Raw genomic sequence first — 24,867 nt, 5'->3', positions numbered from 1 at the left:
CTAGAAAACAAATTTGACCGTTCCTTACAATATCCATGAACAGCAGATGGCAAAAACTGCAGAGTTGCTTTCAAATGTTGATTCTTAACCTTCAAATAACTCATCAGTATAATAGTTTTGGGGAGGGGGTAGCAAAATGGTTAAGGTATTCAGCTTATAGACAATGTACAAGGTTTGATTCTGACATCAGGTTATTGGCTAGGCTTAAAATAACCCTTCCAGGCAATTAATTTAATATTCACCTATAAATCTTTAATAAAGTTTCCATGTTTATAATTGTGACTACAGGGTAATGTGGACAGATTGATACACATTTGTTCATAAGAAGATATCATACCCCAAAATAAATAAAATGCAGACTTTATACTCAGTGCATGACTCCATTAACACACAAGCTGTATGGTAATGATTCAAGTATGTAATCCTGTGGGAGTCGCTGAAACACGGGAGGTGGACTACAGTAACTTTATGCAATGTCTCACTTGCAAGCCACCAAAATGCACATTTAACATCTTAGACACACATAATGTGAATGTTTTGTCTTCTTGCTGAAAACACAGTATCAAAAACCATGATACGAAGTTCAGTAATTCATTGACCTTTTCTACAATATGTACACATGCCATGAGAATGAGTTAAAAAAACTTCTGAGCATGATATCTGAAAACTGGCATGGCATGAGGTGCTAAAATCTCTGCAGGGGGTTTAATAATAGCGTTGTTAGCATTGTTCTCATGGTAGAGAGGAGAGAGAGAGAGAGAGGTTTCTAATAATCATGGCAAATTGGGCAGTTGCTTTACCTCATCTTTTGCTTTTGTTTGTATTTGTGCACAAATCTATAGCTACATCTCTGTCGTCTATACAAATGTATTACAGATTTGTGTGTATACATGCTCACACACACACACACACACACACACACGCATATATATATATATATATATATATATATATATGTGTGTGTGTGTGTGTGTGTGTGTGTATATATATATATATATATATATATATATATATATATATATATATATATATATATATATATATATATATATATATATATATATATATATATATATATATATATATATATACATATATACACATATATGGTTCCCCTTCAGAAGGTCGAACGGCTGAAATCTTGAAATGCATATGGTCAAGGCCATATGCTCAAAATTTCATGATTGAACATGGTACTTAGGAGTTTTGCTAGATGTTCCGTAAGGAGGTTTTTAAACTCATGAATTTTGGGTGTTTTAGCCATAGGTTGAGGAACAGTGTTCCACAGTTTGCCAATTTTATGGGAAAAAGGGCAGTGCCCTGTTTTTTGTGGGCTTGGGTAATCTTTAACAATAGTTTATTTGAGGATCTTAGAGCTCTAGGATTGCTGTTGGGTTAGACTAGATTGTTGAGTGCTGGGCAGTTGTTAGGTTTGTGAATTATATTGTGGGCTATGGACAGTTGGTTAAATGTTAGAAGGTTTGGTAGCTCTAACCATTTAAGTTGGGAGAGTACAGAGCAATGGTGGAATCTGTAAGGGTGGCCTGTGGAAAATTTGGCGATTTTGTTGTAGCATGATTCCAGATTATTTAGGTCAGATTTACGAATGTTTGTAAATACTAGGGAGCCGTAAAGAAGGGTGGAGAGTAGATGTGTGTGGGCAGTGGCTAGTCTGGCATTGTCTGTAAGGTAAGGTTTAATTCTGTAAAGGGTGCCAAGTTTGGAGTGGACTTTTTTGATGGTGAGGGAAATTTGGGTGTCAAACCTTAGGTTATCATCGATTGTGACATCTAGACATTTGGCTTGACTGGTGGGATCTATTTTGGTTCTATCTGTGGAAAGGATATAAAGTGAAGTCAGACATGTTTTGGGTTTATTGTAATTGAAGACAATTAACTTGGTTTTGTTGGGGTTAAGTATGAGTTGATGGCTAGTGAGGTAGTTTTCTATGTCCTGGAAAGATTTTTGCATTTTTGTTTGGAGGTCCTGATGGATGGGGGCTGTGCAGATTAATGTAGAGTCGTTGGCGTATTGGACTATGGAGCCTAGTTGTGTTGTAAAACTGAGGCTGTTAGTAAAAATTGTAAAGAGAAGGGGGAAAAGTATGGATCCTTGGGGTACACTAACAGTGATGGGTAGAAGGGGGGACAGGGTGTCCTATTTGGTGACTTGCTGATGGTTAGAAAGATAACTATGGAACCAGGACAGGGCTGTTGTGTTGAGGCAATGGGATGATAGTTTATTTAGTAGGATTTGGTGGGAGACGGTGTCAAAGGCTTTTGACCTGTCAAGGAATATGGAGGAGACCATTTGGCCTCTGTTTATAAGATCTTGAATGGTGTTTGTGAAAGATAGCGGGGCAGTACTGGTACTGTGTTTTGGCCTAAAGCCGTGTTGTGTGGGGGAGAGGAGTTTGAGGTGGGTAAGAAGTTGGAAGTGAATGCATTTTTCTAAGATTTTGGCTAGAGGGGAGAGTATGGCTATGGGATGGTGGTTACTTAGATCCGTAGAGGGGCAGCCTTTGTGTAGGGGAATGATATGGGATATTTTCCATAGATGGGGTACATATTGTTCAGAGATAGAATGGTTGATTAGGGCTGATATGGGATAGGAGATTGAGGTGGCAGCAATTTTAAGGAATTTATTAGATAATTTATCAGCTGCTAGTCAGCAGTGTTTAAGTTTGGAAAGGAGAGATTTTATGTAGTTTGTTTGTTTGGACTGGGATGAAAGAGAAGGAGATGGGGAGTTAGAAGAGGGAATGGGTACAGTGAGAGGTTGATTAGACGGATTACCAATAAGAGATGGGATTGAGTTAATGAAGTGGGTATTAAATTAAAATATACATACAAACATATAAACATGCATGCATATAAATATACATTTAAACAGTTACAATAATACATATATATTTCCTTTTCTGTCTAGCATGGCAGACTGATGGTACACTTTTAACATAAGCAGCTTTACAAATGCATTTTTCAACACAAGCATCTGTACAAATCAGTTTGATATGCAAGTCACATATAATTCTTTACACAATTCCAGCTAGCTGTGCTGGCATATGTTACACTACCCTACTTCTCCTGGCATAGCTGGCAATACCTCACATTGTCACATCTCTCCCCTCTTTGAAGACTCAAGGTAGTTTTTCAAGTGACCCTTGAGGAACATTGCTTGAGAGAAATGGGCCTGTCTGGGAATACATTAACCCATACCCTGTCTTGAGATCCCATCTGCCTTGGCATTGCTGACCCCACTACAGTGCTGCACTATCATGTCATATGTCTCCAACCCTAGGCTACACCATAGTAACTTGGCATTTTGTTGGCTGGCTTGCTGTAGTCATAGATTCCCCCCTCAGACTCCTCCTGCCTTATACTGCAGATACTTAGCACAAGGGCTTCCCTATCATGGTATGGTTTCATCATACTAACAAGGTACAATTTGGGCCCTTGCCTCCTACTTAGCAGTTCTATCATGTAGTTAACATCACTGAACCTCCTTACCACTATGAAGGGTCCCTCCCAAGCTGCCTGCAGCTTATTGTGTATGACAGGAATGATAGCCATCACCTGCTGTCCCACATCATACTCTGAAGCTCGGGCATTTCTGTCATACCAGACCTTTTTCTGCTGTTGGGCTCCTGCCAGGTTCTCCTGGACCAAGCTAATGAGCTCCCTAAGCATTATCCTGAGGTTTAGGACATGTGCCACAACAGACTCCTTGTGGTATTCGCACTCACCCTCCCACTCATCACAAATCATATCTAATGGCCCCCTTACCCTATGTCTATACAGCAACTCAAAGGGTGAAAAACCTGTGGATTCCTGAGGTATCTGTCTGTATGCAATCAACAGAGGGGAAAATACTTGTCCCACTCTCTCCAAAACTTGGCTGCAAATGCCCATAGCATGGTCTTTAGTGTAAAGTTTAACCTCTCCAAAAGACCATTAGTCTGAGGATGGTAGGGGATGTTATTTAGGTGCTTCACCCCACAGTACTTCCAGAGACAAGCCAGCAAGTCTGACATGAAACTGGCACCTCTGTCAGTCAGTATTTCTCTCGGAAAACCTACTCTGATGAAAATCTCTAACAAAGCATTTGCCACCTTCTCTGCTTGATGGAGGACAGAGCCACCACCTAAGGGTATATAGTAGCATAATCTAACACCACCAGGTTATATTCCTTCCCTGTGGAACTTGGGGTACTCAGAGACCACACAATATCCATAGCTACTCTCCAAAACAGCTCCTCAATCACAGGCAAAGGCATCAAAGGAGCCTTAACCGTGTCTCCTGCCTTGCCTACTTTTTGGCACTGCTCACCAGTCCTGCAGTACCCTGTTACATCTCTTGCAATCCCAGGCCAGTAAAAGTTCTGCATAATTTGTCTCTTGGTACGCTTTATGCCCATATGACCTGCAAAAGGAATGCCATGGGCTATGGCTACAAGTACCAGATGGTAGGTTGTAAGCACTACCAACTACTGTATTACCTCACCCTCTAGCCCTCCCTCAGGGGTCCACTCTCTGTACAGTAACCCTTTGTTCCAGTATACAGACTCTCCTTTCCCTTGAGAATCACACGCCTCCCTATCTACCTCCATCAATCCTCTTAGCGTAGGGTCCAAGAGCTGGGTCTGTCTCAACTCTGTCTTTGTAACTCTTCCCAGCTCCACTTCCACAGAAACTCTGGTATCCTCTAACAGCAGTGCCTTACTGTCAGCCTGGGTACTACCACTCACCTCTGTCCTTGCAGTCACTTTAGCCAAGGGAACACCAGTACCTACCAGTAACTGTGGCCCACCTTCAGGCTCACTGCTACAGGGTAGCTCCCTCCCTGAAATAGCCATCTCATCAGCCCTGACTTCAAGTGTAAGATTTGTCTGGGGCTCCCCCATGCTGCCAGACCCACATGCCTGTCTCCAAGCCTGACTGCATGTAGCTGCATGCACACAAGGTACTGCATTATCAAAATCAATCCATATCAAGACATCTGCAGGGATATCCTCAAACACACCTACTTGCTTGCTTCCTTTTCTGCCCTCCCAGTCAAGGTGAACCCTGGCCATAAGCATTTGGAATGGGGTCCCTCCTAAAGATCTGACTGGAGTGTACTGCTCAAACAAGTACTGCTCCTCTTTAACCACTGCAGGCTTTACAATGGTTATGTCAGAGGCTGTGTCTCTCTTAGCAGTGGCTTGTTTTCCATCCACCAAGATTAGATATAAACTCTGATGATAGTTTGGTACCCCTACTGTCTTCAGACGGCTTACCACTGGCATACTGTTATTCTCACTTGCTGGCTACTCCACCTTTTGTTCCCCACCTTGCCTCCATGGACATCTGTATGACACATGATACATGGCCCCACTGGTTACATTTAAAGCATTTAACCCTTGATCTTGGCCATGTACCTGAACTAGTGGCTTCCCTTGTTACTGTTGGACTCTGTGAGGTGGTTTAGATGGGTCTGTATCATTAGTTTGAACACACAAGTGTCCAAACGCCAAAATATCGAACTGGAAAGTTCGAAATGTAAAAATAGCAAAGCCGCGGAACACCAAACTTTTTCCCAGGGAAAAAAATTGGTGGGCTGTTTCCGTGGCTTTGCTGTTTCCTCCACTGTGGTGTGATCTTGGAGTTAGTATATTTAAGTAGGGAGGGTGTGGGGGCACAGCCCCCCATGTTGGGGGGTGTGGGGGGCGTAATAGTCTGAAGTATTTGTGTGTTTTTACGTTGTGTATTGGAACAGCGATTTTTTAACCCTGGGAAAAAAATCTCTGTTCTGAGCGTTCAAATTTCTTACATTTTGAACCTCCGGGTTTGATATTTACATAGTCGAACTTATAACAGTTATAGACCCGTTTTAGGCTGCCGTTATATCCATGTGCAGCACTGGATATCCCCTCCTGTACAGTGATGCTCTGCTTGCTAAATAGAGATCCCATTTTTTCCCCAGCTCATCTGCAGATTTACTCTCCTGGTGAGCCAGCCAGATTCTCATGTCCTTGGACAAAGTGCTAAAGGCTTCTTCCCTCACCAAAAGGTCTGCCAGCCCTTCAAAAGTAGTAACCTGACACCCACCCACCCACCTATGAAAATAAGTGCTTAACTCAGCAACATAGTCACACACACTTTCATCTGCCTTGCGTCTATGCTTACAAAACTTTTTTTCCTGTAAGCTTCAGATGTTAACTTAAAATATTCAAGTAAACATCTCTTTACTTTGCCATAGTTTAAACAATCAGTATCAGACAATTTAGAGTTGCAAGTTTACCATAGAGTAAGGGGGTCAGGAACTACCCAGAACCCTTGCTCAACATTATACTATTTACATACTCTTTCAAATATATGAATAAAACTATCACAATTATTACCCTCTGTAAATTGTGCTAGAAATTTACTGACCTTTATTGCTCCTGGGGTTCAGTTATTCCCCTTCCTGTTGCCTCCATGACTCTGGGGAAGAGTCAGCATCTCCCTCTCATGTTGACACTGTTTCTCATTTTCTTCAGCCTCCAGACACTACAGTCTGTCATTTTCTTCAGCCTCCAAACACCACAGTCTCTTTTCTGATTCTAATTCCATATTTTTCTCCTTTTATTCAGCCTCCAAATGCCACAGTCTCTAATTCTAATTCCAAATGTTTGGCCTCCAGTTCAAGTCTCTTTAACTCCAGATGGAATTTTAAGTCCTCTGAGATAAACATGAACTGTCCAGTTCCTGAGGGCTGCAAATCCCCATCACCAGACTGGTTACCCTTCTGGTTGCTGGTCTGGGCTACAGCTGCAGTTAAGGCTGAAATAATTTCTTCTTTAGTCAGGTTGGCATGCACCTGTCCTTTGGCTTCACACACCTTGACCAACTGGTTCTTTGTCAGTTTGCCATAATCCTGGGTTAACATCTTTGCCTACTTTTCCTGACTAAACTAAACTAACAAAAAATAAATAAATAAAACTCTTGTGAAATGAAACTTTGAATGTTTATCTTCTGGCTGCTGAGAATATATACACACACCTTCAGTGACAACTGCCTACTGGCCCAGAGAGGGGAGATGTCACATATTGGTGGCAGCAGCAAGATAGTAATTGAATTTCTGTAGCCTGTAGGCAGTTGTCACCTTCACAACTGCCTACAGGCTACAGAAATTCAATTAATATCCCACTGCTGCCACCAATATGTGACATTCCCCCCTCTCTGGGCCAGTTATCAAAGAGCCTGAATCCTCACCACTGACACTGGAGAGGGACATTCACTTGGAACAAAAATGGATGCACCCAGTATTTCTAGATGTAGCTCTCTGTATCAAGCACAATTTCTCTTAAGAGCACACATAGAACACACTCAAACAAAGGTTTAGGTTTCTCTCTCTGTCCCTTCCCAGGTCCCCAGTAAGGTTCCCCACTGGTACAGCTGCAGATTTAAGTCCTCAGCTTAATGTCCAAGTCAAGTCCTCCAGGAGTGGCCACAGAGTCACCAAACAAATGTGAGTACTCTCAAAGTTTAAAATATTCTCTAAAGGACCAGCCACAATGAAAAGTTTAAATATATTTAATAGTTAATAAAATAACATGAACATACTAAATTTCCAATTACAATAAACACCAGAGTTTTAGCCACAAGAAATATTAAAATGAACACATGTGGACAGGTTCACAAAGTTACAGAAAAACAATACTTAACTAATCTCACTATATTTTCCTGACTGATCTCAAGAGTTACTATTCCATAGTCACTTACCAGAGCAAGGCAAGATGAAGTAGGTTAGTGATTCTTTGATGTCAGGTTCCAAAATCAGATTGCCATGAGACTTCAGTCTCAACTAGTATTAAAACATTATTTTTGTCCTAGATTACAGAATGACATCACATACATCTGCTCATCTGACTTCTGGTTCCCCTGCACCCCCCCCCTATTGCTAGCAACTGCCAGGGTTTAGCATCTCTGTGTCAATAATACACACACAGAGTGCCTTGCTAATATCTGCTGCAACTCCTGGACGTCATAAAACCATAAAGCACTTCCAATCTTCCTACAGGAGCTAATAAACCATACTTTTTACAGACACTGCATCTCTGGCTTCATTTAAAACTGTGAGATAACATCTTTATGGCCTAGGCCCACTAATTTAATTTCATACTATTTTCCAAAGTCAGTTGGGTTGAGATTAACCTCTTCTCGTCCAACATGAACCACTACCAGGTCCTAATCATGTATGCCAGGATGGAGAGATGTAAGGGGCCTCATTATATTACTTACCCTGCCTCCAGAAATATAGCTAACAATCACTATATTCTCCCTCAGCCTAGTGAAATCATTATAGTAGTTGGATGCAGTCTCAGTTGACCTTAAGGCCTTGGAGTCTGTATCTTTCTGATTCTTACAGGTTTGTGCACTGGCTATGGGCATGTAGGGGGGGAAGCAATGATGTTACTGCTTGAACTAATTGCTGAGGACTTTTTTGCTATTTGTTTAACCCCCCCTCCCCATAAGAAGTGCCTGATGGTTCCTCTACCTTCAGTGAATCAGCCCATTCATTTCATAACAGCCAGGAGAAAGGCATCCCCAATCATAGGCAAGAGCCCTATGGTCCCTTCATTCCTGCCCAGGAATCTCAATGTGCCCATCTATCCTATAGTAAGAGCCAGGTAGTAGGGCATGGGCCAGCTTGCTGGTCCTGTGTGGTTGCCTACCATCTCCACTGACAGAGCTGTGACACCCCCCCCCCAAGTTGCTGTTTTGAGCTACTGTAATTGTTGCTCCAAGGGAATGCATGCCTCTGCATGCTTAATTACTCTTTGCATAATAGTACAAATGCATTCTGCAGCACGTGCTTGCAAGGCACAAACTTAATGAGATGTAACACCTAATGCTCACGTTATGTGCCCACTAAGTGACAGGCCAGTGCTCCACCCCACCCCACCCCCGATAGGTGAGTCAGGAATTCCCACTATTTCTTGTTCTCACCCTGCCAGTTCCTACAGCTGCACACTTATCAGGGCTTTATTCCTTTCTGCCATGCAGCTGGCTAATTTCTGTGGTTTATTAAGCTGGTCTGACTGAGGTGCTTAGGGATTGTTTTTTTAACAAAAGCAGTGTATATTGGTACAGTGGAGGTGCTCTGTGCTGTTTGTGTGCATCATACCTCTCAACTGTACAGATTTTCTTAAAATGTCCGGATTTTTGCCTCATATTTTTGGTCTGTTCCTCATAAAGTTATTGGTTTTCTAGTAAATTAGTAAATCATTTAGGAGTGAAGACACTAACTAATGACAAATATTTGAGTTTGAGACTTCACATCCATCAGAAAATGCATGCTAATTCGAAACCTGTTATTCTATAAACTTTCTAAGTTATAAGAGTAATATTTAATACCTGTCCCTGATTTTAGATCTTATCCCCCACCCCCCGCCTCATTATTTTTGGCTTTCTCTATAATTCTTGTGTTAAGTGGTAGATAGGTATGGGCAGCAGTAAAGAGTTTTTGGTAAGCATAAGGCAGTTACTGCACTGTCTCAGAAAAGCTAGAAGTATCAGACTGGCTATAGATGGAGTGAGAGCTCACAGAGACTCCATTACAGCCAGGTATGAGAAAAACAAGAAAGTTCAATAATCTGCTGGTGGTCTGTCACAGAAGAAATAATGAACTGAACTTGAAAATGGTGATAATATAGGATGTGGCCAAAGGATGCAGAAATATGAGATATATCTATAGACTCTGGATACAGTAACTAAGTAGACCCTGGACACAATAAGTAATCGCAGTGGTACTCACAAGTGCAAAAAATGTAAAAGTAACTGCAATATTTTGCAGTATTAAAGTACTCGGCAACAATCTTCAAATTTAAATCAGATAATCTTACCCAATAGTTTTAAATGCAGTAAATGCAACAGATAGAATTTCCTTAAAAATTTCGGCACAAACAGCAGTGCAACAATTGCAGTGACGAAAAGTGTGATCACATGCAGTCAGTAGCTGAGATAACAGGTTAATTATGTCTTTACCTAACTAGTAATAAAAATGGGTAAAAAATAGTCTAACCAAATTGTTCCAGGTACAGTAAAATAGAACAATAGCTACAGATAGTCAAACCGAATAGTTCCATCTGCAGTAACTGTGAGACAAATTATTACAGTGCAGTAACAGTAGTGTGGTCAGCACAAGCAGCAAAACAATATTAAAGATGTCTTTAGTGAACTATTGTAGAGCAGTAACTTTAAATCTCTTAACAGTAAAACAATCAGCAACACCAGTGATAAAAACAAAACTAAAATCAGTAACTGAGATAGTGTTAATTTGGTTGTTTTCTGACTAGTATCAATAATTGTCAACAGTGCAGAATTACCTGAAATAGTATTAGCAGCAGATAATTGCCAGTAATAAGCAACAATGTAACAGCAGCATGGAAATACAGTGTGATATTACTGAAGTATAATAACACTACATTCAGCAAAACAACAGTGCTAATTTCAGTGAACCAAACAGATAAAGTCCAGTCAGGAATTGTTATTGTTAAGCAGATAGCTGTTTTCATTTATAGGTAATAATGTGATAGTAATAAATTTTATTAAACAGAATAGCCAAAAACGACTATAATTTCCAGTCTGTTTACCAAACAACAGTACAGAAATGTATGGAGAGGGCTCATTTAAGAGCAACCAATCAAATGAAGAGCATATGATAACAACTTACAGTATCTGTGATGTAGGCTTATTTTAGTGCAAACAGATAATAATAGATGAGGGGCGGCCACGGTGTTGCAGCGGTTAGAGTTGCCACCTCACAGCAAGAGGCTTTCCAGTTTGATTCTCGGCTGGGGTGCCTTCTGTGCAGAGTCTACATGTCCTCCCTGTGGTCACGTGGGTTTCCTCCAGGTGCTCCAGTTTCCTCCCACATCCCAAAGACATGCTGTAGGTGGATTGGACACTCTAAATTGGCCTTAGGTGTGAGTATGTGTGTGCCTTCTGTGGAAGGTTGGGCGCTGGGCTAGCAACTCGACACCGTAAAACTCCACTGCCAATCATGAGCGGACAGGTGATCCACTGTGGAGACGCCTAACCAGGAAAAGCCGAAAGAAGAAGATAATAATAGATGAGTTTCTGCAGAATACGGCATGTCAACAGGTGCAAATTTGTTCAATAAACATAGTACTAAAACTGGGCTTCACTTACAAAAGCTACAAATAAAAACACACACAATACTTATTGGATTGATAAGGCTAATAAATAGCTATTATTAATACAGAGGATTCAAGCATGACAATAAAATCAATACAATCACTGGAGCCCAACTAAGATGAGACTGGGATTACCATACCTGTTGTAGACTAGACTAGGTTGTTGTGCTGCTTTCCCAATAGTATTTACACTATTCTGCACAGCAGTATGCCAGACTTAGTTAGCCTCTGATTACTTAAAATATGTAATGGTTCACCCCTGCAAGAGTGAAACAAAATTCAGTCTATGCCAATGCAGAAGCTAGACAATCAGAAATAGGCACTCCAATTCTTCAGTGGATCCCATGCTCAGGTAGCTGTCACATGGAAGCCTTTACTGTCACCAGAGGTTGGTACACTGCATACATGGTCCTGGGAAGCAAATTAAGTCCTTATGATGAGTTGAATCCATTCAGTGACGGCGAACTTGTGACATGCGTGTCAAAGGTGAAACACGCCACAACATTTTCGGTGACATGTCAGGGATCACCAACACCCGAATTACCAAAAACACTGCTTTTGTATTTGTTGCTCATGTGAAGTGCACTGAATTATTTTGTGCCAGGAACTTTTGACATGCCAAACCCAAAAGGTTTGCCATCACTGTGAAAAAATGCTTTGTGGTCTCCTGCTTCTTCTCAGGAGTTTCTTGTTGTCGTCTCCAGACTCTGTTGTCTCATGCTCAACAGCTTATCAAACCAACTTGAAACTAAGAAATGCAAATAAAAGGCTCCTGAGAATAAATATTATAGTAAACATATTGTTCCAATAACAAGGGAAGTTGTTCCTTTCCTTCCTATTAACACCTCATTGATTATAAACCAAGTCCTGTGACACTGTGAAACATGGTGGGAGCATAAGTCTTGGCTGTATAGGCATCTGGTGGAAAAGTAGGTAGCATTATAGATGCCAAAGGTAGCCAAGCAATACTGTGGTAAAAAGGTGAATGAAAGCCATTACTCAATATGTCTTAGTGTGTAGCATAATATAAGCAGAAATGTACATGAAAAAATTAAGCAGAGAAAAATTTGTCATTTTAATATTTCTCTTCTTTGAAAATGTTTTATATCACAGACTTGGATCGCCCCAGTGACCAAGAAGAGTTATTTGCTCAAGGCCTTGCAGAATTCCCTTCTTTAGACAATGGCAATGGAACAAATGATGACGACTCTAGCATTGGCATCCCTACCCCACCAGTTCAGAGTGATGAGATGGAATATCAAGTATTTGATCTTCAGAAAAGGCCATCTCCTGGTGGGCTATCCTTACCTCTCACCAGCAGTCAGACCGTCAATATAGTCCGCGCTGTGGCTGGAGATGCTATCGCTGCTGCAGTATCGGCTGCACTGAAAGGAAAACTGCAACCCACTCACCAACTTACCATGCAGCCTGGCCTCTACACAAGTGAAGAAACAGACACAGAAGAAGCTGACGACTTTGAACTGCTTGACCAGTCAGAGCTAGAACAGAGTGAAAGTGAACTGGAAATTGCCCAAAGTAAAGAAGCTCAGCACAAAGAGAAGGAAAAGGCATCAGGTTTTCTGTCAAATTTGCTGGGAAGTGATTAACCCAGGATATGTTTATAAAGACTGAGGGGGGTGGGGCTTAACATACATGAGAACATTTGCATATCACCCTATTGCTGAAGAGTGTAATCTTTGTCCTTATAGTCGGGCAGTAGATACCTATAATTTTACAACTTCATAGTTTAATGCCTTGAAGTAAAAGCATGTCAGCAACATTTACTGTTTAGTTCATTGATGGATGTTCCATATTTAGCTCTTCAGCTGACCACAGACTGAAACTTGCCAACTCAAAAGATTTTAAAACTTACATTGTAGATCAACAAAATGGTAAAAAATTTATGACAATCAAACTAGCCATATCACTTTCACCACTAGTTCCAGTGCATGAAAATTCTGAGTCATAAACTAACAGCCATATAGCTTTAATGATTATAATATGCAGTTTACCTCTAGCTGGTTATCAGCAAGTATTGTGTAATCAAAACTAATTTATTAGCAGTTACCTTTTTTGTAAGAAAATGTGTTTTGTGAGTTTTTTTTTTTTTTTTGGGAGGGGGACGGGTAGGTATGTTCTGTAAGCAGTCAAATCTCTAACTGCTTTTGGAACCTTAATGTCTTGATGTGAAAATCTCATATGGCACACATGCTGGATAAGTAATTTTATAGAAAAGTGTTTCTTTTATTACTTTTATTTTACCACTGTGTTAGTCTGAACTTTACAGGTATCTCCAAGACAAAAAAATTGCAAGTGATTATGGACTTTTAGTGTAATAGTAATATTCAAGACATGTAGTTTAATATTTTTACATTATAGCTCAGTGCATTTTTAACAAAACCATGTGCACATTTTTTTTAATTATGTCTCTGTAGCTGTGTTATTCTTGTCTTCACTCATGTTTGGTAAATGCACTTTAATGCTATGTTTGGAACCTCAAATTTCTGCTTTTGTCAATCTTCTTGCCATGCTCTTAGACATTTGTTAATATGAGGACGTTATCATATGTGTTGCACTTAACTGGCCTTTTTTTTTGTAGGTGCCAAAATGTTTGTTGCTTTGCAGTCTTTCTTAAAGCACCTTAGAAAATAAATGTGCCACTGTTAATCTACAAATTGTACTCCTTATATAAGCATTTGTGCCAGTATTGGATATTTGGTTGAAGAACATAAACTAGGATCTGTACATATATGAAGACAATGTACTTCATCATTTTTGTTATATCTAGAAAACTGTAAAGAGAAGGAAATTCTGTTTTCTAGGGTAGGCATCATTTCTAAACCAGGAATTACATGTAAGGACCTTTATTAAAGGTCATGACCCTCATTCAGCTTATGTTACCTAAAGAAAAGGTGAAAAAACAAGATCTGTGCTTTACCCCAAATACTAACAGATGTTTAGTAAAAATCCAAGTAAGTATAATCTAACTTGTCTACACATTTGCATTATAGCTTCTGAATACAATGCAGCAGCACCACCTTTTCCAGCAAGTTGCACTAAGAAGGGAAGTGAAGTGACATACTTGTTAAGCTTGCTTTGCTGTGCAGTCCAGGGACTACAGATACAGATATGAGTTTTGAAACATCTCTAAGGACCTCAGTGCCCTCAAAGATGCTACATTCTAAAGAATGTGAACATTCATCTATTTCTTGACACAGGTAAGAAGCAAATAAAGATTTCCCAAGCTGGATGTTCAATAAAATATACGAACTCCAAGTCATAACTGCAGACATTACTAACCCAAATTCTGACATGGTCTGAATAAAAAGTTGTTTAATACAGAATACACATCTCAGATGAATAGATTTTCACAGAATTTGCCTCATATTTTTGGTCTTTTCCTCATAAAATTTGTGATTTTTTTTTTATTTTTGAGGCAAATTAAAGAGAATTGAATTCACTAAATAATGACAGTCGTTTGAGTTTCAGACTTCATGTCCTTCAGAAAATGCATGGTAACAAAGACCTTTTATTCTAGCAGATTTCTAAGTTTATAAGAGCAATATTTAAAAATGTGTCCCTATTTTAGGGGCTTTGTCCAGATTTTCTGTGGTAGTAGGTTGAGAGCTATGATACAGAATTAGAATTCTGCATTCACATGAAGATAAAAGCCCATGCTGACAGCCTTCCCCAACCCACCTCGACTAATTTAATAACATCTGAAGTCACTGCACCGTCAGGAACAGCAGACTTTTTCTGCAGTGACTTTGTTGAAGAGGTGCATCTGATAGAAAATGATCATCACAACTGTCATTTAACACCAGACAGACATTTTGTAGCTCTTCTTTTCTGCTTATTTCTTGTCTTTTTAAGCCCCGTCCCATGCAGCCAGTCATCAGCTCTTCCCAGTGTTCCTGTCCAATGCAGGGTCTACCTATCCTTCCTAAACTACCTCTCACTTGCTCCACCAGGGTTGGGGCTGATGGGGATCATTAGACTACCCTGGAACCACATATCCTTCCTACTACGGGGCTGTAATGACATACCCTCAATCCCCCCATTTATCTGTTACATCCAAGGGCTACTCCCCTCTATGGAACATGTTCCCCCATAGGAAATGACTGTATAAATGCTCCCCCTTGGGTTGGGCACAGCCATCCATCCCTTCCAACATTTCAGACATCCAAGCAACTAATTGAACCCAGGTTCACATGGGTTGTATTTAAGGCATTATCCCCTTTATACCACAGCATTGGTTGCTTATATTTTTTATTGAGATTATTGTGCACAATAAGTCCAGTTTAATAAGATATGGTTCAAAAGAACAGAAAAAAAAAACACTTAAAAAGAGCATATTACTAGAAGGGAGCAATATACTACTGAAATGCACTAAACTATGTAAATCTAAATTTACATCAATGTAAGAAAAAAACAAAACAAAATATTTATATAATTGAATTTATCTATATTTGTGTGTGTGTGTGTGTGTGTGTGATTATGTTTAGAAACTTGAAAATACTGCTGTGTCACAAAAGGCTTGGTTTTCATTATATGCCACCTCTGTTAAAAGGAAGCTAGCAATTTTGATACTTTTCAGATTTTGAAATCTTGTTGCTTACGCGCATTTAAGACCTTTGCCATATATTCTGTGAATACTGAGTGTACTCTTGTTTTATTTGTTTAAAAATTGAAGTTTCAAGTAATGCAGATGCAAGAAAAAAGTACACTTGAGCAGTCTGTGGGTAGTTCAGATTCGTTTGTGCTCTGCTCAGTCGAACACTGTTACTGTACTAGCAAGTAACTCCCAGCATGACAGTGGACATCTGGGGTATGAAGGTCAGTCTGACCCCTAGTTTCTTCAACAAAGAAAAAACATGAAATAAATGGACTGATTTAGGGACAACTTAGATCCATTTTGGGGGGTTTAGTTTAGTTCTAAGATACACCCCATCCTTGTGAAAGATCAGATATGGTTCCTTAAACATGAGGGCCTGAATCTCTGAGATCTTACATGCAGAAGTGATGACCTCTAGGAAAAAGAGTCTTTGAAGGAATGACCTTCATTGCTGCTGAATTAGCATGTTCAATTGGCATTTGTACAAGTTTGTCAGTTGTGAAGTTTGGGACCCATGATAGGGAAGGGTCCTTCAAAGGGTGGAGATGCAGTACTCCTTCAAGGAACTGCTAGACAGCCAGTGCTGTGTCACAAAACTGCCCTTTTCAGGGTCATGATGGACATAAATAGCTAGCAAAATGCACTATGACCATGAAATACCTAAGGTACAAATTATGAAGAAGATAGGTCAAGAAAGCTTACAAGCTGCCTTACTGAGACAATACAGGGTACTACCTCCCAAGATAGATTTTTTTTTTTACCTCAAGACATAGGTCTGCCAAGTGGAGTGCCTCCTTAACCTCTGAGACCTGAGCTGGGGCATATGGTAGGGCTGAGGGGGTCTATATTTATTATTTATTTATTTAAATTTGTTAGCCAGGGTGGAACATTGGTCCAAGTGGACCAGTTTCAGGTTAAGCCCAGTGAATAAACAACTATAAAACAAATATGCAAACATTGTCTGAATCATTCAATTCATAGCAGAATTGTGGAGTTAGTGTTGCAGTTTGTGAAATATAATAATTCTGTTATGTTGAAAAGGCATTTAAAATTATTTATACAACCTTGATACAGATCGCAGAGTATTGAGGGAAACTGCAAAGAATGAGATTTGGACAAAGAGGAAATGGGGAGATTATTGGAGGTTAGACAGAGTAGACCATATAATTTTGGACAGGAGCAGAAATGCAGTCATTTAGAATATAGATATCAGTTTATAAATATGTACAGAGGAGAAGTTATATTGTCAGACTGATGGTGATGTAAAGATTCTAGAAGTCAAGATGCAGATCAGAGTGTTTGCCATGCTGCTGTTTACTGTGGAGCTATGTAAGTGAATATTGTCAAATATTGATTGAAACATTTACTTGCAACATTTTTTGAAAGTGGGATTTAAGGTTGGACATGAATTTGATGAACAAATTTTAGTCTCTGAAGAGAGATGGGATGGATTGTCCAAGTACTGAGTAGCTATATATAGTACATCTCCATTTAGTATGAGATATCTATTAGAGTATAGCAAAAGCAAGGCCATGAATTGTTGTCTGTTGACACTTCAAGCGGAGGGGGATCTTTTAGCAGGAGTGGGTGTATCTCTTATATCACCAGGGACCTGAATAAATGAATTAGCACCCTTTTCAGTCAACAAGGGGCAATAAGAATGGTGTTTGTCTTTCTAAGCCTCAGTGCAAAAGTCAGAAAATCAGTGAGAATGGTAAAAATACATACAGAAATTTCATGAGTCATGGAATGGAGACCATCTACATCTCTGACTGTTTCTAACAGAATGCTGAGGACCACTAGATGTTTCTCTGGTGTGCCTTACCTCTGGAAGAGTTAGATCAGATGCAATATCTAAGTCCGCATCTCCTGAAGAAGACTGGAGGAGCAGTTCTTTGAGACTGCCAGCTCATTTGCTACTACTGGCATTTGAAGTGCTGAGAGAGTGATACCGTATCTATGGTCCATTGCCAGGCAAGCTTCATGTCCCTGCCTAGTGCTGTTTGCTTGCGTGATTGGCTACCATATGATGGATTGCTTGTTTACCAAAAAAGAAGAAGCTCTAGAGGAAGCTTTGTCTGCAAGGCTTTCAGGTTCAAGAAGAAAGTTCATTGCTCTGGTGTATTGATATGGAGATTGACTGTTTTTGCCATGTAGGAGCCTAGGTAAGCATCGATCCCACAAGCAAAGTATCCATCATCAGAATATGTGACAGTTTCATTTGCTGGAAGGGAAGGCCCAGCATGAATTTGATGGGAATGGTCCACTACTCCAGAGCCCAGTGACAGGGGTCTGGAACTGGAAAATATCTGTAAGCATATGGTGGCTCTGAAGTCACTGACACCTTAAAGTCCACTGTATCACCTGCATCTTTAGATGTGTAAATGACAGCATGAAACTGATGACACCATCAGGCACAGAAGACACATCAGAGTCAGAGCTTGGACCATGCATCACTTCCTTACCTAGCCTGGCAAAACATGACCCTCCTGGTACATCTATCAGGGCAAGACTGATTAGCACTGGAAAGTGTCCATCTTTGAGTCTCTGAAGACCACCCCATGAGCAAGCATTAGAGGGCACTTCTCCTATTTTATATTTAGTCCCAGGGACTGCAATCCTAGACCCACCCAGTACAGAGGGGTTCACCTATGAGTGATCAAAGAATTCTTCTTCGACTCATTGTTTTCTGAAAGAAAAATGTCAAAAAACAATGAGTTAAAACCCCCTAAAAACATTAAAAAAATTTTTTTTTTTTTTTTTTTTTGCAGGGAAGCTTACCTGCTTCAGCCTCACACCCCTAAATTACACATATCAATTCCACAGTCACACTACAATACAGAAAAAGCAGAAAATCTCAAAGAAGTGCATCATCGGTTCACACAATACAATGCATTGTGGTGAAATCCATCATGATATTAAAATCTTGAACCAAGCCACTGTTCCACCAGTGCAGCAACAACCTGTACGTAAACCCGTTTGAGAGTTCCTAAATGGAGGTGTCAAGATCCAGTTTTCCCTGTTTTGGAATGTATGAAAATAGTTTCCCTGCAACACCTAAACGAATCGTAAGATATACAAGGCAATTTGACCAGAGGCCATGTGCGCCTTGCCAATAACTGCCCTCAGGCTTTGCCATTCCTTCCAAGGAGAGCAAGACCTGCAAGTTCCAGAATAAATGTAAGAGTACCTATTCAATTGTCCATTCTATGTTTGAAGGACAGCAGGGAATCACATTGCTTGACCTGTAGAGAGAGTCTGTTCCAGGAAAAGGGAGGTGCTGGGTGATATACACATCTTTCCACATAGATTTATTTTTTCCTAATGTATGTTAAGACCTCCTCTTTCAGTGCTGGAATTAGTATTTGACTTATAAAGAAAAAGGGGGTCAATGACGGCAGGACCCCTGAGGGCACAGTAAGCCAGGCAGAGATGCACTTTCAGGAGCCTATACAACACTGAGTACAGGGCCAAGTATTCCATTCTCTCCTATTACTAAGATATTTGATACCAGAGATCACTTTTGCTAGGAAGCTCTTTGTTTTTTTCAAACCTTTTGATATGTCCAGTAAGATGCATGCCAAAGGGTGCATTACATTCTATAATGGATCTAACCAGGGCAGAGTGTAAGGGAAAAATTACTTTCTTGGTTTTAGAAGAGATGCATTTGGCAATTTGTTGGAAGATTTAGAAGGACTTGCAAACTACAGTTGTCACATAGTGATCAAAGTGAAGGCAATTATCAACCCAGGTTCTGCAGTCTCTAATCACTAACTTCCTTGCTAGTGGGGTGTTATTGATAAAGTAGGTTGAAGTCATTTGCTGTTTCCCTAAAACGATTATACTGCTTTTCTTGGTATTTGGTTCAAGCCTTTTTTCAGTGCACTAGGAGCTGACTTATGTTAATTCCTTTTGAAGGCATGAGTATCTCAAACTGACTTGACCATTGTAGCCAACTTGCAGTCATCAACAAACTTGGTCAACCAAAGATCAGATTTGAGTTGCATCACTTTTGAGGCCATTGGAAAACTACACCCAGCTTGAAGTCATCAACAAATTTGGTTAACCAAAGATCAGTGTTATATCTGTTTTGAGGGCTTTGGACAACTATGCAGTCATCAACAAATTTGGTTAAGGAGAGATCACTGTTATATCAGTTTTGAGATAGAGAACTATACTAACAGATAATGTTTAATCTTTGGATCTTTAGTCCCCTTCACAGAAGTTTCAAATCAGTTTTAAAAAGATGTTGGCTGTAAATTTTGGCAGTCATGGCCTTCAGATTCTGCCATTTATTAATGGGTTCTCCAAGTGGTAAGTGCCATCACATCATTGGTATTGTATAAAAATAATGTGCCACAAATTATAGCAACTAGGTAGTCTAACAGTGGGGCTAGACTTCTACAGCATTCAGCTGGTGATCACTCATCTTGTGTTTTGGTAAATCCAATCATAGTGCTGTTTTGAGGCATGCATGTTGTGTGTTTTGGGGGTGCTTTGCAAGATGACCAGGCAATTTTGAGCTCCTGTGCAGATGTAGACATTTTATGCTGATATAACAGTTTTTAATATACTTACATTAGTTTTACTTCCTCTGCAAACTACAGATCATAAGATATATTGCCATTGTGTGGTATGGTCAGCATTTATACATGGTGGTAATTTCTGAGACAACTTCTGCTTATGCTGGTTTTGCTAGAAGTGGTGGCAGGAAATGACTGCAGATAAGCACACTGCTTTTATTTGGACTGAGGTGGGAATCCATATATTATTTCTGTAACAAATGGAAGTTTTGTTGACCCAGAGAGTTTTGCCATACCTCTCAACTATCTAGATTTTCACAGAATGTCCAAATTTGTGCCTCATATTTTAGGTCTGTTCCTCATAAAATGTCTGGTTTTCTGGCAAATCATTCAAGATTGAAGTCACTAAGTAATACTAAATAAAGACAGACATTTGAGTTTTAGACTTTATATCCTTCAGAACATACATAATAATGCAAAACTTGTTATCCTAGCAACTTTTTAAGTTTATAGGAGCAATATTTAAATTATGTCCCTATTTTGGGGCCCTTTTCCCTCATTTTCTTTCTGGCTTTGCTCAGATTGCTTGCACTAAGAGCATACATCTCAACCTCTTAGTGCAAGAAATCTGGATAAATCCATAAATAAAAGTGAGATAAAGGCCCAAAAATAGTGACAATTTTTAAATATTGCTCTTACAAACTTGAAAGTTGATAGAATAACAAGTTTTGCATTAGCATGAATTTGCTGAAGGGTATGAAGTCTGTAACTCAAATCTCTGTCATTATTTTCTAACTTCAGTCCATAATGATGTGCCACTAATTTGTCAGAAAACCAAAATTTTATGAAAAACAGACCAAAAATATGAGCTAAAAATCTGGACATTCTGCAAAAATCTGTACAGGTGAGAGGTGTGACTGAGAGGTTTAGAGGTATGGTTTTGGCTCTGAGAACTGGAAAACTATAAAGCTGATAGCTTGGAGTATAAGTGTATTCCACTAAATGACAATTTCATCAGCCATTCAGAAGTCACAGTCCTTTGCTTACCAAGTGTTTGCCATGGACGGCTCTTGTAAATTACTGAATATTCAAATGATAAGGAATATGGTGATTATATACATAGATTTATGCACCTTTTTTCTTGTGAGTGCATCACATAATTATATTTTCCTTTGAAAGTGTTATGGTGTTAAAGCAAAGCTTTTAATCTGACAGCAGTCAAAGCACTTTATATCCATGGCACTTTGGTTGTACAGGAAGTAGTGGTAGGGACCCTTCAGTTTCATTTGAAGTAATATAATATATACTTGGTAGATTTGCTTTATATTATTTTTTCTCAGAAGGGTAAAATAAAAATGACACTGCAATCGTCAACTTAATGCAACCACTAAAAGTAATGCTAAGTATCCTGAGAAATCTGATAGGTTTTATAAGGTTCCTGAAGATTGTCAGTTTTTATTTAAATGTCCTTCTGCTGATCCTGCTGTGGTTCATTCTCTTCTGACAAACCTTCTAAGCATTTCTTCTTTTCCAAAGGTTTGTCTTCTGATAAGGATTGTAGGGAAATGGAGTTGATTGGTAAGAAAGTTTATACTGCTTCTACTTTGGCCTTTGAGGCTGTTAATTACCAGACCCACATGACCAGGTATGCTCTGGCCTTGATTGCTCAGGCTTGTTAGGTTATTTCTGACCTCCCTGATTCTGAAGATGAATCCTCTGCCTTATCTTTTTTAGGTTCTGATTCTCAAGTGGCTTGCCTTTCAAAGTGTAGCTATGATGCTGTCAATGCCTCTTCTAGGGCTGTAGCTTTTGGGTATGTCATGCAGCATTATTCTTGGCTTCATCTTCAGTCTCTGCCTGAGGACATTAAGGCCAAGTTGTTGAATGTTCCTTTGGATAATAAACATCTTTTTGGAACTGCTACTGCTGCTGACATGTTTTAGCCACTTCAATAGAAAGGCAAAGCCTTACAGGACCTTAAATATATTTTTGTCTCTCCTAATACTAAGTCCCAGAGAAACTATCCTTCTAAATCTGGTTTTGTTTGCAGGCAACCACTCCAAGCCTCCAAGGGCAGAACGAGTGGAAAGCAGGCCCCCTTTGCTAAGGCTTCTCATATTTCTGTGGTCCAGAAGCCTCCTTTATCTGATACACCTGCTTCTCTTTGACAGTTTGCCCCCTCCTTCTCTTAGACTGGGTTCCTTTGTCCCTTTGGCTTTCCTTTTATCTTCTAATTTGGCATCTCATCACTTCAGACTCTTGGGTTCTTTCTATCAATCCATCAGGGTTATTTCATAGTACACGTCTCCCCCTACTTTTTCAGGGATTCCTAAACCTCCTTTAGAGAAGTTCCTCATTTTTTAGAGGTTTTAGGTTCCCTGGTGAACCAAGGAACCTTTCAACCTGTCCCCTCTTCCCAAGTGGGAAATGTTTTTTATTCCAGGATGCTCCTGCTTCCTCGAAAGGAGGGGACTTGGGGACCTATTCTGGATCTCTCCCAGCTCATCACCTTTCTCAAGATCTCTTCTTTTCATATACTTACCCTTCAAACCCTGCTTCCTCTTTTATTGCCCCAGGCTTCTCTGATGTCCTTGGATCTGAAAGATGCTTAACTTCATATCCCTATTCACCCTCTTCTCAGAAAGTTTTTATGTTTCTCTGTGTCTTCCTTTCAATTTCAGTTTTCTGCTTTGCCCTTTGGTCTGTCTACTGCCCCAAGGGTATTCAGAAAATGCCTAGCTCCTGTGATTGCTTTCTGCACATTCCAAGGCATTAAGGTGTTTCCTTATCTCGATGACCTGTTGCTTCAGGCACCTTCTTCCATTCGCTGGTTACAGGATCTGAAGTCCATCATCTCTCTCCTTCAAAGTCTGGAGTTTACTATCAACTTTCAAAAGTCCATTCTGATGGGTCTATATTAGATCACTGAGCTCTTAAAAAAGCGAATGGTGATTAATCGACCATATGTAAGCAAAAGCTTACAATTTTGAACTCTCAGAACAGCAATTTTTTTTTCCTAGGGAAAAAAATCGCTGTTCCAACAACAACCAAAAACAAAAAAATACTTTAAACATTACATTAAGTGGGGGGGCTTTGCCCCCCACATCCCCCCACTTAAATATACCAACTCCGAGACCGCACTACAATGCCAAAAATGGCAAAGTAACGAAGCGGCCATGCAAATTCTTTCCCTGGGAAAGAATTTGCTTAGAAGCTGCTTCGATATTTTGTCATTTCAGTCTTTTGAGTTCGACCAAGACGCATTCAAAAGAATGCGTCTTCGGTCTTCTAATAGGGAACCGTTCTGACTCCCTCCCAGGATCATGCATATCTGGGATGCAGAATTCAGACAGTGCCAATGTTGGCCTTGCTTCCACCTCCAAAAGTTTTGCCATTTGACAGGCTTCTTTCAGTCTCTTCTTCCTCTGACTAACATGCCAGCCAGGGAGTTTCCTTAGGCCCTGGGATTCATGGCCTCTTCTATTCCAATGCTTCCTCTTGCCAGACTGTATATGCAGAAGCTTCAGTGGTACTTCAAGTCAGTTTGGTTGCAGCATTGTCACCCTATGGATTTGAGTGTACCTCTCCTTCCATGTGTAAGGAAGGAATTTGAGTGGTGAATTCAACAGCTTGCCCTCAAATCAGACTGTCCCTTTCAGCCTACAGTCCCTTCTCAAGAACTGTTCACCAATGCCTGAGACATAGGGTGGGGGCTTCTTTGGTCACTTGAAAGTTCAGAGTCAATGGTCACCCCATCAGCAGTCAGACCATATCACCATCAAAGAGATAACAGCTCTGATTCTGACCATTCAAGCTTTTCAGCCCATGTTTTCTCTAGGCCCCTTGAAAGTGTACACAGACAGCACTACAGTGATGTGGTATGTCAACAAGTAGGGAGGCAGAAAATCTAAACTTCTCTGCAGGATGGCTCTTCAGGCTTGGTATGTGGCTGTCGGTTATCAGTTAATTCTTCAGGCAGTATACAGTCCTTCAGAGCACAATCTAGTGGCAGACTCTCTGAGCAGGCCCAAAACACTGGCTCACAATTGGATTCTTCACAGAGATGTGTTTATGGACATTGTATATTGGTAGGGTATTCCTCGGGTAGATCTTTTTGTCTCCCTTCCGAGCAGGCAGCTTCCTCTCTTCTGTTCCAGGGTGCCATGCCATCTGGCAAGGAAAGTGGAAGCCCTTAATTTTCCTTGGAAGGGGATGTTTCTTTATGCTTTCCCTTCACTCCCTCTACTTCCAAGAGTCTTTTAGAAGATTCAGCTGGGCTCCCTGAAAATTTAGCTAGTGACTCTCTTTTGGCCAAGAAAATACTGGTTCCCATCTTAATGCATCTGGCCAGGGGCAATTACCACAAGTTACCACATTGGTTGGATTTTATCACACAGGACAAGGGGTCTCTCCTCCATCCTCACTTGTCCACTCTTCAGCTGACATTGTGGGTGATAGGGTTTTGATCCTTTTAAGGCACCTCCTTTTAGAGGATGTGTGTAGGGTTTTACAGGAGGAAAGGATACCCTTAACCAGGATATCTTAAAC

The 24,867-nt window shown here is 40.1% G+C and overlaps 1 protein-coding gene across 1 annotated transcript in view; it reads left to right on the top strand.

The window, feature by feature from the left end:
• Positions 1-13,856, top strand: part of RETREG1 (reticulophagy regulator 1) — a 1,271,534-nt gene extending 1,257,678 nt beyond the window's left edge. Inside the window, exon 9 of the mRNA XM_044065221.1 lies at positions 12,295-13,856. Within this exon, the coding sequence (XP_043921156.1) occupies positions 12,295-12,788 (494 nt within the window). The 3' untranslated portion in view covers positions 12,789-13,856. The remainder of the gene's footprint in view (positions 1-12,294) is intronic.
• Positions 13,857-24,867: the final 11,011 nt, after the last annotated feature.

Source organism: Protopterus annectens, chromosome 3.part0 (genome assembly GCF_019279795.1).
Source record: "Protopterus annectens isolate FY-2018-M chromosome 3.part0, PAN1.0, whole genome shotgun sequence".
Classification (NCBI taxonomy): Eukaryota; Metazoa; Chordata; order Ceratodontiformes; family Protopteridae; genus Protopterus; species Protopterus annectens.
This window is presented reverse-complemented; position numbering and strand designations above follow the sequence as displayed.